The sequence below is a fragment of the Artibeus jamaicensis genome, unplaced genomic scaffold (genome assembly GCF_021234435.1).
Source record: "Artibeus jamaicensis isolate MK-2021 breed Jamaican fruit bat unplaced genomic scaffold, CSHL_Jam_final contig_797, whole genome shotgun sequence".
Classification (NCBI taxonomy): domain Eukaryota; kingdom Metazoa; phylum Chordata; class Mammalia; order Chiroptera; family Phyllostomidae; genus Artibeus; species Artibeus jamaicensis.
This window is the reverse complement of record NW_026521977.1, coordinates 8,193,370-8,205,797: the sequence shown is the minus strand read 5'-3', so window position 1 is coordinate 8,205,797 and position 12,428 is coordinate 8,193,370. Positions and strand designations below refer to the sequence as shown.

General features: G+C 58.6%; 1 protein-coding gene across 1 annotated transcript in view; it reads right to left on the bottom strand.

The window, feature by feature from the left end:
* Positions 1 to 1,238: 1,238 nt before the first annotated feature.
* Positions 1,239 to 12,428, bottom strand: part of OTOG (otogelin) — a 69,140-nt gene continuing 57,950 nt past the window's right edge. Inside the window, exons 43-56 of the mRNA XM_053673149.1 lie at positions 12,183 to 12,377; positions 11,759 to 11,974; positions 11,071 to 11,175; positions 10,769 to 10,876; positions 10,287 to 10,388; positions 8,712 to 8,810; positions 7,579 to 7,619; positions 6,595 to 6,670; positions 6,321 to 6,499; positions 5,435 to 5,539; positions 5,135 to 5,254; positions 4,078 to 4,123; positions 1,549 to 1,628; positions 1,239 to 1,439 (exon numbers count right to left, since the gene is read on the bottom strand). Of these exons, the coding sequence (XP_053529124.1) occupies positions 1,239 to 1,439; positions 1,549 to 1,628; positions 4,078 to 4,123; positions 5,135 to 5,254; positions 5,435 to 5,539; positions 6,321 to 6,499; positions 6,595 to 6,670; positions 7,579 to 7,619; positions 8,712 to 8,810; positions 10,287 to 10,388; positions 10,769 to 10,876; positions 11,071 to 11,175; positions 11,759 to 11,974; positions 12,183 to 12,377 (1,673 nt within the window). The remainder of the gene's footprint in view (positions 1,440 to 1,548; positions 1,629 to 4,077; positions 4,124 to 5,134; positions 5,255 to 5,434; positions 5,540 to 6,320; positions 6,500 to 6,594; positions 6,671 to 7,578; positions 7,620 to 8,711; positions 8,811 to 10,286; positions 10,389 to 10,768; positions 10,877 to 11,070; positions 11,176 to 11,758; positions 11,975 to 12,182; positions 12,378 to 12,428) is intronic.

Genomic DNA, 12,428 nt, shown 5'->3' with positions numbered 1-12,428 from the left:
GGGTGGTGTTGGGGCCTAAGCAACCCCACGTTCTGCTGTTTGGACCCAGCAGCACAGAGGGGCGTGGTGGTGTGCGTTTGGGGGTGGGGGGAGGTCACTGCAGAGGAGGATGTGGAGGGGGCCCTGGCCTGATTTTAGGTGGGACACTGCGGTTCAGAGACAGAGTTCTGCCAGATGCTCAGAGACCCAGGCTGCACACACACAGGGCCTGCATTTTCCACCGACAGATGCTCTCCTGCTGAACAGTCTCCGGAAGCAGTGAGTGGAGAACTGACGGAACCACAAAACCCGCAATGAAGCCCTTCCAGGTGCCAACTCTGATATGCTCTTGGACAAGCAGCCACTGCAAAGCTAGGAGCTGCCCTTGCAGGCTAAAGCTACCCATTCACCACCTAAAGCCCTTGGGAGGGGTGGGCTGTCCTCCAACACTGAGAGTTGTGCTGGACCCTCACTGAGGAAGTCATTCCCTCCCATCACCACCCCACAAGAGCCAGCCCACCTGCCAGGAAAGCCAGCTTTGGTGGATGGGGTGGGGTGTGGTATGGAGCAGTCATGGACCTGCTCTTCTAAATCTTGCCTGAATCACAATGTCAATAACAGAATACCAGGGCATTTCTCTTGGGGCTCAGGGGACTTGAATGTCACCGAGGCCACTCCTCAGTCTCTGGGCCTGATCTCACAGGTGCTGACAAGACTGTACCCAGGAACCTGCCCGTTTTGCTTTTTGGAATTCCTGCTGGGTGGCTATATGCAGGCCTGTGTGTTTTGATAAAGGTCCCTTTTCTCTCACTGTGTCTGTGGTTCTCCACGGCCAAGAAAGAGAATGGGTCCCCACCTCCTGACCCTCACTTGGTCTTGGGTCCAGCTCCTGTCCCAGCTTCTCAGAAAAGCTCTCACTCCTTCTGCCAAGTGCATTGCGGCCAGAGTCACAGATGTGCAGGGGCTGCTGCCCCTGATCTCGGGCCCACTCCAGACCTCGAGCCATGGACAGAGTTGAGTTCCCCAGGCCCTCAGCTGTGGCACTTTCCCACATGTGGAGGAAGGGCAGCAGGAGAGGGAGCCAGGATGGGCGGGTGTGGCCTGTTCTGGCCACTCTCTGTGCCTCTGTCTGCCATTCCACACTCAGCACAGCCAGCTCTCCACACCTGTAGTGCCCCCCGACCACACACAGGCCGGCTGGAAGCAGAAAGCGGGATGGCAGAGGTGGCCCAGCCAGTCCCCGCCTCAGCCCCCAGGCCTCAGGACCACTGGCAGGCACATTCGGTGGGCTCCTGCACTGTGTAGGGCACCCAGGTGGCGTTGGTGGCACAGAAGAGCTGCACAGAGCGTCGCTGCAGGCCCACCTCCCGGCAGCACTTGCAGAAGCGAGCATAGGCGTTGATGTTGTAGTTGTAGATGCTGGCGGACGGGCACCTCCCATCGCAGGACACCAGGTTCACCTGGGTATGAGCAGGCCCGTGAGGTGGTCTGCGTGGCTCTCACCGCCCCCACAAAGACCCCTCCATCCCATCCTTGGCTGCCCCCCACCGTCTCGTGGGCGCCACGCACAGGGGTGTTGCTCCTGCATTCATTCTTGCGGATGGTCATACGGATGGTCACCTTCTTGCAGGAGCGCCCATCCTCTTTACCTAGGGGCACAGGGTGGGTGAGGCGGCCGTGGCTGAGATGTACTCCCAGCGGCAGCGGGGTGGACTGGAGGGGGGCAGTTAGTGTCATGCTGGAAGGTCCCTTTACCAGCGTTAGTGCTCATGCAGAAGAGGCCCTCCCCATCAGGGGGAAGCTTTCAACTCAGTGCCCTGGAAGGAGGTGGTGGCAGGGGAGACAGAGGAAGATGCCTGGGGTGGCTCGTAGTGCTCCGGGCTAGGGAAGAGAAGGACCCGGGGACAGGCAGGGTGCCTCCTCACCCCAGCCCCAAAATCTGTCTCAAAGATTCTGTTGGTGAGCTCAGCCCTGTCTGAGTTTCAGCTTTTCTACTCAGGAGGGCTTCTGGCCTTAAGATTCCACAGTTTCCTGAATGGGTGGAAGCACCAGTCCCTAGCACCAAGGTCGCACACAGCAGGGTCACTTGGTTTCCACATCTATCCAACAGGGCCAGGTGGTTACCCACCTCACACAGCTTTTACAGGGACGGGAATTGTCTCCTCTGTGTGTCGTTTCCTCTGCCTGGACCGTGCCTCGAACAGACAATAACTGCAGGGCTCACTCAAGCCCTCGCCTGCTCAAACACCTCCTTGCCACGGCCTATCCTGAACCCCTCCTTGAAATGGTAGCTCCTCTTCTTCCATCCAGACCTCCGTCCCTGACCCCTCTCTGGCCGATTTCTCTCCAGAACACAGTCACTGTCCAGTCAGAGACACACTTCTCATTAGGCTGTTGAAGTGTAAGCTGTGTGCAGGGGTGTCCAACCTTTTGGCATTTCTGGGCCACACATTCAATACATTGTGACACGTGATTGCAAAAAAAATCTCATAGTGTTTTGAGTAAATTTACGATGTGTGTTGGGCTACATTCACAGCCGTCCTGAGCCACGTGTGGCCAGCGGGCTGCAGGCGGGACACCTCTGCTAGAGCCCTCGTTTGCACGGCCCCTTCCGCAATTTGTTGTGAGTTCTGTCCTCCTTCTAAATAAATACTCACTTTCACACCTCCCAATATGGACTTGTAAGTTTGCATTCTTTTTCAGAATGAGGCCCTGCAAATTGCAAAAGCTCCAGTCCCCATAAAACCAGATGTGTCCACTCTGCTCTATATCACACTTTACTGCCATCGTCTCCCCCACTAGAATGTCAGCTCCACGAGGCCTTGCTGTGCTGTGTCTCCAGTGCCGAGAACAGGGCCTGGCACACGGTGTTCAGTGAATGTTTGTCAGGTGCATCGACTTGCCCTGTGACCCCAGGGTGCCTGCTGGAAATGGGGGACTCCTTTCTTCTGGCCTCTGGGCTTCACCACAGCAGGTTGCCCACCACCGGCCAGAGGACTCCTGGCCAGAGCTAAGCTGACCTTGTCTTCCCTCTCTGCTCCCAAGAGGCAGGAGAACTGAGTGTTGTCTGGGTCCTGGACCAAGACTGGCTGAGTGACCAGCAGGAGCAAAGCAGGAGCAGCTTTGGCATCGGTGGGTGCCAGGTGAGTGGGCACTGCTGAAGCATTCCCATGCAAGGCCAAGGGACACAGCTCACTACCCAGCATGCACTGTTGGCCACAAGGCCTTTGCCAGAGGCAGGGAGCAGGGGTGTCACATAGCAGAAGGGACATTGTTGGAAATAGCAGTGTGGCTGCCTGCCTCCAGTTCCATGGGCTTCCAAGAGGAGTACCTGGGTGGCAGTGGACACTAACCCGTGGAGGAGAGGCGGGGCTAACGGGGACCACAGGAAACAGGGTCCCCGGGGAACCTGGGGAGAGGGACATGGGTCGAAGGTCACACGGGAGCACAGGGGACACTTGGGGAACATGAGTTGTGGGTGAGAGATCAGCCAGTGAGGCACTGAGCCCAACTTCCTCGGAGTATGTGAGGTGAGCATAAAAAGGCACAGATCTGGGGAAGGGTCTGGGGCCCTAGGGGGAGGGGAGAAACACCAGCAAAAGCGTCGTGGCTGATGGGGCGTGTGTGCACATGTGGCTGGGGCCGCAGGTCTCCGTGGCCAGGTGTGAGGGCGATGCACAGACCTTTCACTCAGACTCATCAGGGAATCCGCGAGCCTGAGTCCCACCCAGGAGACCCCTCCCAGATAGGGGTCCTGGCCACAGGGAGAAATCCCGTGGGGCAGAGGCCTCTGAGCAGGGGTTCTTGGCAAGGGCAAGAGGAGGCAGAGCAGCTGGTGAGTGACTGGCCTCCTGGACCCAATGTCCCAGTGTCCCCTGTCTCCAACAAGAAGCAGAGGCCTTGTGTTGGGACAGGAGTACGGGGATGGCCTGCCTTTCTGTGTCAGTGCCTGAGCCTAGTGGTGGGGGTATTATCCTCCTCGCCCCTGAAAGCCACCACCAGAGGTGCCAGGCTAGGAACCTGGCCCTCTGAGTCCCAACATGATGCCCTTTCCCCCGCCAGGGCCCCGCCCCCTGGGCCTGCACCATGCTCACTCACATGTCCTGCAGCATCCCTCCAAGGAAGGAACCACTGAGCCCCCAACCTGGAGGGAGAGGGGAGGAGGTGGGTGGAAGATCCCGTCCAGGCCAGGAGCCACCGTCCCAGCAAGAGGCAAAGAGTCTAAGAGACTTGACTTCTTACCTCCCACGATGCCCCAGGCAGGACCTCCAGGCCCTGCTGGCCTGAGGCCTTGGCCAGAGGAAGGAGCGTCTCTGAGCCAGCCATGGGAGAGCCCTGGTGTGAGCTGGCTGGTTGGGACACTGCCTGCGGCCCCCAGTGAGGCTGGAGCCTGGGTTAAGGTGGTGCTGGACCCTCTAGCTTTCCAGTGGCAGCTCCCCGCGTAGAGGGTCAGGGAGGGAGGGGCGCAGGGTTCAGCCCACTTGGGTGAGCGGCCTGGGCTGTATCTCAGCCCTGGATAAATGGCCCCTTTCTTCTGGGCGCTGTCCTCCTATTTCTACAATGGGGGCAGCCGTCCCTTAGAGCCCTTTACTCTCGTGAAATGGATAAAACAACAGATGTGACAGTTCTTCATAAATAAGTATGTGTGTGAGCATGGGTCTCTGCGTGTGATTCTGTGAGCACATACATGCATGTACATGTGTGATATCACATGTGTTTCTGTATGAAGGTGTGCTTGCGTGTGTATACTTGTTTTCTAGGTAAGATCACAAATCTTTGTGTCCAATATTCAACTCAGGAAAATTAATAATTTAAAAATAGTCCCAAATCCTCCAGGAAATCCTTGTCCTTGAGGTGTTCCCACAGTGACAGCTGTCCACGCCTGTGCAACAGTGCTTTGGCCTGTGACGATGTGTGGCGTGTGCGCTGGTGCACTGAGGTGTGTGTGAGCAGCTGGCGGCCCGTGCTGGTGTGTCTGTGTGTGGCTCTGTGAGGAGGTGGGGTGTGACGTGGCCAAAGCCAAAATGCACAGAGATGGAACCTTGGGGTGGTGGGGCAGGCACAGGCTCCGGGGACCCCTCCCACCTCGCTCCTGCACGCAGGACCTCTCCTCGCCCCACAGGCCGTGCCGCCGCGGGAGGAGGCTGGCACTGACCTTGGCGCACTCAGTCTCATTGAGCGGTGGGCAGCTGATGGGCGAGCGGACCAGCACGGCGCCCAGGGGAGTGCTGCTGCAGTGGTGGCGGGCGCAGTCTGCGATCCAGGACGCCCCGGGCTGGAGGGCACAGAGGCGGGAGATGGGGGCCGGGGGCCGGGGGCCGGGTGGGTGGCCCGGGTGAACCAACAGGGCACAGCTGCAAAGGCAGATGCAGCCCCAAAACTAGCACTGCCCAGGATCCTGTCTGTTCCCAGCCCTGGGCTCTGGTCCCAGGTGGGCATTTAAGGGGCTGCGTACCAAGAACAGGGAGGTGGTGCCGTTGGGGAATGTGAAGAGGCAGGACACGTTCCTGCAGGAGCCGCAGCAGGCTGCCAGGTCCCGTGGGTGCTCATACTCCTGGTTCTGTGGGACGGGGGGACCGGGTGGGCCTCAGCACCTGCCCTCCTCCACCCGTGCCCCTCCTACTGTCTGCTTGTCTCTGAGCCCAGAGCAGGGTCCTCTGTGGATGCTCAGGAAGGGGACACCCGGGCCCTTCTAGTTCAGGCAGGAAGGTCATCCTTGTGTCTACCCTAAGACTCCCTTGCTGCAGTTTCCAGGCCCAGCCCCAGCGGACAGAGAGTACTCCCACCCCCTTTGGACACAGCATTGCTGGTCATTGTGGGGGCCAGTTTCAGTTCCAGAGAGACCTCAGTTTGAGTCCTGGTCCCTGTGGGACTTTTGACAAAGGACTAGACCTCCCTAAACCTCAGTTTTCTCATTTGGAAAATGGGAGCCATTCTAATGCCTCATTCGTTATTCCATTAATATATTTTTTAGCCCTTACGAGAAGCCAGTCACTGTCCTAGGTATTGGGCACCTAGAAGTGTTCAACAAATGGTAGCAATGCAAACACAGAAACCAAAGATGGTAGGGAATGTGCCAGCCACAGAAGGGGCTTGGAACTGTGTTCTTTGTGCAAAGCCCCGCCCTTGGCAGGCCTCCACTCCCGCTGTCCCCCTCCTGGCCTTGCCCAGCCCAGCCCAGCCCACTTTCCCTAGAGGTCTCTGAGGGTCCCCTGTTGCTTACTTTCTAGGCTTGTGTGTAGAGAGCGTGGGGCAAGCTGGAAGGGGCCTCTGGCTCCTGGAGCACCTAGGCTCTGCCGGGCCAGCCCTCCTGACCCCGCCCCATCCCACGCTGCCCGTACCGCTTCACAGTGGACATCACACAGCACAGAGGTGGTGTTGATCTGGTAGAAGCCGGTGAGAAGGTCCAGCACTTCGGTGCAGCGGGACGTGTGGCATACGCCGTCCGCCGAGAGCTCCACCACCGTCTGGCCTGGCTGCATCACTCCCAGCTCCCGGCTCAGACACACAGCGGCCTTCACTGGATGGGTGTGCAGTGTGGCCACGGTCACTGAGAGCCCCGCCCCGCCCCCACCCGGCTCACCCGCCCTGGCTCGGCTCTACCTCCCCACTCACCACATTCGTACTTGGCACAGCCACACACGTTCTCCGCGTTGTGCATGAACTCCTCGTCCAGCTGGGACTTCTCCCACTGGGTGGGGCAGGGGCGGTCAGCACCCCTGCGTGGGGAGGCCCCGCCCACCCTCAGGAGCAGCCTGCCACCTGGGCCCCTGGCTCTCTCCTCCCAGCAGGTGGAGAGGGGACTGGCGGGCCTGAGGACCCTTGGCACCCTGGGAGCTCTGTCCCCCTCCCGCAGCAGGGAGACAGAGGGAGAAATGCCCCGGTGGCTTCTGAGCTTCCCCGCTGAGGAGCGCTCCCCAGCGACCTCTCCTGGGGCCTGGGGCGCTCGTTCTGAGCACCCGCTGGCCCATCGCTGAGGGCCGGATGCATGGCTGCCGGCCCAAAATCTGGCTTGGCTCAAATACTTCCCTTCTCCCTCACCAGCTGAAGGGAGAGGAGGATGGGACAGGAAACAAAGTGACAGGAGGTGCCTGCTGGGGCTTAGGGGGATGCATATAACCCAGAAAATTATGTCAAAACATAACTTCACATTCCTCACAGTATTCTCACTGTCCTCGGGCCTGTGTAGCATGGCGGCCAACGACACGGCCTCTGAGTCAGATTTCTCTGAATCAGAGAATCACTGGGTTGTCGTGAGAATTAACGTGATAATATATATAAAAGCCCCAGGAGAGTTCCTGGCATATAGTTAACTCTCAGTAACGTAAGCTACTGTCATAACTATCATCTTCACCTTCTCCCCGTCCCCGCCGTCATCGTCATCATCATAACTAGCCTTCACCACACTCTGAAGCACAATTGCACTCACTTTACAAACAAGGGCGCTGTGCCCAGAGAGCAGGGCTTGGAACAATCGGGCTGACTTGCAGTCCGAGGCTCTTTGCACTGAAGAACTAGGGCCTCCCCAGGAAGGGATGGACACAGAGGGAAGGAGAGGGAGGCGGACCAAGGAGAATGGGGAGGGCAAGCTCTCCATACCAGGTGGCACCGGGGCACCGGGATTGTGTCGCAGTCACACTCTGAAAAACAGGAGGGGCCAGGACCCACCTCACCAGAGATATCCAGGTGAGAGTCCCCCTGAACACTCAGGCCCTTCCTGGCAGCCCACCCCCCTCCTCCAGTCTAATTCTATCCCCCCACAGGAGCTGCAGTCCTCAGTAATGGGTCCTAACATGGAGTCTACGCCAGGTGTGGAGTGAGAAGGAACGGGCCAATCACAGGTGCCCTTTAGTTATCTGGCTTCTTCCCCTCCCCAAGCCCATTCTAGAGCAGATGTGGGCTGCTCCAGAAACAAATACGGCAAGGGCGACACTTCTGGCCATCTGCATTCCCCAAATCCATGTTCCAGCAAGCCCAGCCTGACTGCTCTGAGCCTCCGCCCACGAGCAGGTCCAGTGCTGAGCTGCGAGGGGAGGGAGCTGACTGCTGAGGCATCAGTAGCAAGCCTAAGGGAGCCAGGGCCCTAGCTTCAGCGTGAGGCACTCAGGGCAGCGTGGCCGTGAATCACTCTTCAGGGAAACTCGCTCACGCAGCCAATGGTTCTGAGTGCAGACCCAACGCAGAGCTTTTCTCTGTGTGCTGGGAACAAAGCCATTACTAACACCGACTAAAACCCCTGTCCTCATGAAGTGTACGTCTGGGCTCGGGAAAAGATGAGCAAAATATCCAGGTGCAAAATAGAGTTTCTCAACTCTTTACAAATAAAATTTTTACATACAGCTCACTGGTGCTCTTTATCAGTCATCAACACTCCCATCTGTTTCCCCAAAGGTGAATTTAAACAAAATTATGTTTACTGTCAGAGAGTTGCAATAAGGACTTTTTAAGTGGCAAAAAACTTTCTGAAACAAGAAACTTGCTCTTTTTCTTCTTTCATCTTGGGGAGAAAAGATGGAGGAAAGCTCTGCACTCAGAGAGCAGATGCAAAGAGGGAGGAGGGAGATTTTGGATGCTTCTCTCTGGTGACTCTGGAGAGACAGAATCTGAGCCAGTTGATAGTGGTTGGCCCGTTCCTGACCCGCCCCCCCCAACCCCAAACACACACACCTCCCAGGGACCTGGGTCTCCATCTCTGGGCCTTTGGGGAGGGGCCTCCCCATCCAGGGACTTACCGCAGGACTGGTAGGGGCAGCAGCGGTCTGGGCTCCACACCTCCACCAGGGCAGTGCCCAGGCCACACTGCACGTGGGGGCAGCGAAAGTTCTCACACACTGCATGGAGGGGAAGCCAGTGATGCGTCAGCCACAGGCAACTTGGGGCGTGAATCCCCCAAAATGTACCCTAGGCTAAGGAGCAGGTGCCTCCCAGCTTCTCCTTAGGTGCCCCCAATGTCCTCAGCCACTCTCCTAGGCTGGATTCCAGGAGGAAATCTGGGATCCTGGGGTTTCGCCATAGATCTGCCTCAGGAGGCCCTACTTTTGTCCTGGGAGGCATTAGCAACATGGCAATGGCAGAACCTTGATGTCACGCAGCTGAGCTTCCCACTCCAGATTCTGTGTCACCCTGAGAGTAGCGATCACAGGGGAGCCAGTGACCAGGAACATCTCCCTCTGCGGGAGAGTTTCCCTACCCACCTGTGGGAACCAACCCCCTGCAGCCCACCCAGGCCTGCCCTGCTCCAGCCACAGTCTAGGTCTTGGGCCCCCTTCCTCCTGTTCTGCAGGCAGGTGTCTCTTAGCTCAGGATTCCTGAGCTGTTCTCATATATTGAGAGACACATGCCTCACATATATTGAGAGGCACAACTTTTTTGTGGGGAGGGGAGGTGCAAGGGTCAACGCTGAAGGGGAAAGACTGTAAGACTTCCTTGATTTATCAAAAAAAATTATTGGCACAGGTAAGGATTATCAACTGGTGTTTCACACATTCAGGAAGTGGACGGGGAGGGGGCACTGGTACAGGGTCAGAGCAATGGGTTCCTTTCTGGCTGGAAGAGGAAAAACGAGAAGGTCAGGCGGAGGAAAGTGACAGTCGCCGCCCTGATGCCCAGCCGATGTCAACACCAGCTCTGGTGGCTCAGCCACACACGTGTCTCCTGATGGGACGTGCTATGAAGTTCAGGTACAGCCCAGGTAAAAAAGTATTTTAATTGAATTCACCATGTCTTTGTTCTAACTTTCAGCTTGTAGGTGCACAGGAGAGAGGAGCACGGTAAACAGTTCTAAGGGGAAACAAACGGGTAAATCCGGAAGGTGCAACTCTCGGCAGGACCACAGCCCAGGCTCTACAGTTTAGTGTCTCGCAGAAAAAGGGACCTGTGCTCCATTAAAAGACGTGGGAGAGACACAATATCAATGTGTGGTCCTGGACTGGATCTTGGGTCGGACAAGCCAGGAGACTTGTGGACTGGGTATGATATAACTTAAAAAAATCTATTAACGTGAAGAGGTAAAGGACACATTTTCACAGCTGGTTTAAAAGAATATGTACAGGGGAGCTCGTTTCGGTAAGAGCCACACACACAGAGAGGGTACCTAGGAGGTCGGAGGTAGGAATACTTTCTCGTATTTACTTGGACTTCATACTTTCTACAAGGCATAGATGGTACTGTCGTAATGAAAGTCTAGTGAAGACAGGGACAAGGTGATGACACCAGCGGTCTCGGGGTGAGGGCTTGGTGAAGGAGCTGGTGGCACTCGAAGGTCCAGGAGCCCCTCCCGCCACGGCCCCTGTCCCGCCGGGACTCACCGCACTGGTACAGAGGGCAGCAGAGCTCCGTGGTGTTCCTGTCCACGGTGAGCGCCTCCCCCTGCTGACACTCGGGGATCGGGTCTGGACAGTCGCCGCAGGCTGAGGGGCAGAGGGGCCTCTGCTGTCACAGGCAGTCCCCCTGGCCGGGGGGGGGGGGGAACGGGTTGCTGGGTGTGACAGGGACGTGGCGCCGTGTGAGCTGTCCTGGAGTCAGAATTTGGAAGTTCTCCCTTGTGTTCACCCTAGCCCTACTCTGAAGGAGCACCGACTTCCTCGCGCTCGGTCACCTATGGGGTGAAGCGGGGGTCGGTTTCCTCTCCCCCCCACGCTTCTCTCTGGACAGCGATCTCAGCCACCGCCCTGTGCCCACCCCACCGATGACCCCCACCCTTTCCTCCCAGCCGCCGGGTGGGAAGCCGGGTGAGGAAGGAGTGGCTGCGGCAGGCGTGCAGGCTGCCATGTGACGCCCATCCACGCACCGCAGAAGTAGGAGGTGCAGCACGTGTCCCCCAGGCGGCCTGCGATCAGGATCTGGTCTTGGCGGCAGCTGGGGATCACCTGTGGCTCACACTGGGCTGGGTCACACTCTGGGGGAAAGACAGAATTGAGGTGCCGGGAGCAGACCCTGCCCCCTGGCGCCGGGACTCCTGCCCTGGCTCCGCCCTAGTCTCCAGCGAGAACCCAGTCCCCTAAACTGTCCTTGCTCCCCTGCCCCAGCTGCGGGGCCCCCGCTGCCCCCCGGGGGTCGGAATCCCATGCTCCCTGCCCCGAGGCCTCTCACCACAGCTGTAGCTGGGGCAGCAGGAGTCCTCCTGGAAGTGGGTGATGAGTCCATGGCCTGGGCGGCAGGTGGGGGCGAGGCCCTCACACAGAGTCTGGTTACACACTGGCCAGGGAACACGGGGCCTGTCACCCGGAGGCGGAGGCCAGGCTTCCCCCAACCTTCAGCTCTACCCAGCCCCTAGACACCTGGTCCCCATTGCACCTCCAAGCCCCCAGGAGCCATGTTTCTAGAAGGAGCCTCTGAGGGTCACCCAGAGGGTCCATGACTTGGGCACAAGAACAGTCAGAGTTAACGCTCAATGCAACGGACCACGTGCCAGCTGCTGCTCTGGATCAGTATCAGCTTCGCACAGCAACCCAGAAGGTGGGTAGTGCGGTCGGCCCCGTGTTAGAGAAGAATCCACGAAAGCTCAGAGGATGTTAAATGGCCTGCCAGCGTCACGAGGCTGCAAGGTGGTGCAGGACAGCCCACCAGGCTCCCTGAAGGCCTAGGGAGCCCAGGCCTTTAAGCCCTGCCCACCCTAAGAAATGGCCCTTGTCCCCCACACGGGGTTCTCCACACCCCTCAACACACCCCCCACAAGATACTTTCATGTTCCCAGGCCTTGTCCTATCCATCAAGGTCAGAGCAGAGCCTTTTAACGGTCTTACAGTTAAGGCCAAGGGCAGGGAGTGGTGGGACTCACCACAAACAGCCCCCAGGCAGCAGGGATCCTCAGTGGGTATGAGCAGGACCACCTCCCCAAAGCGGGGACAGGTCTCAGGGCGGGGGGGGCCTGGGCAGTCCAGGTCCACGGGGACGATGGTGTCCTGAGCTTGGCAATGGTGCTGGCAGCATCCGCTGAGGGAGCTGTTCCAGGTCTCCCCCAGGGCCCGCGGCACCCCTGTGCTGTCTGTGCAGGCTGCAGTGGGGGATGTGGGGGTACAGAGGGCTCAGGAGAGTGGGGATACCCAAACTGTCCCCGGTCTGACCCTTCCTGGGACAATGACCACTCCAAAGCAGACCTGGAGGGATATAGATGGGCCTCAGCCATGGGCAGCTGGAGGGTGAAGGAGGCCCCAGGGTGAAGCCGTCTTTGGAGGGTCCCACCTGGGAGGAGAGGGACCTACCGCACTTCTCCTCAGGGATGCAGAGCGCCGCGTGGCGGCGGTGCAAGACGGTGCCCTCGGAGCAGACGCAGCCCTCGCCCAGCACCTGGCACTGCTCCGGGTCCAGTGGGCCCAGCAGCCCGTCCTGGCATGACTCGGGAGGCTCACAGGCCGACACGCAGGCCTGGTAGGTGGAGTCGCTGGCGCACAGGAAGGCTGCAGGGAAACAGGGGGCCGAGGGCAGGGTGAGAGGAGGGCCTCGGGGCA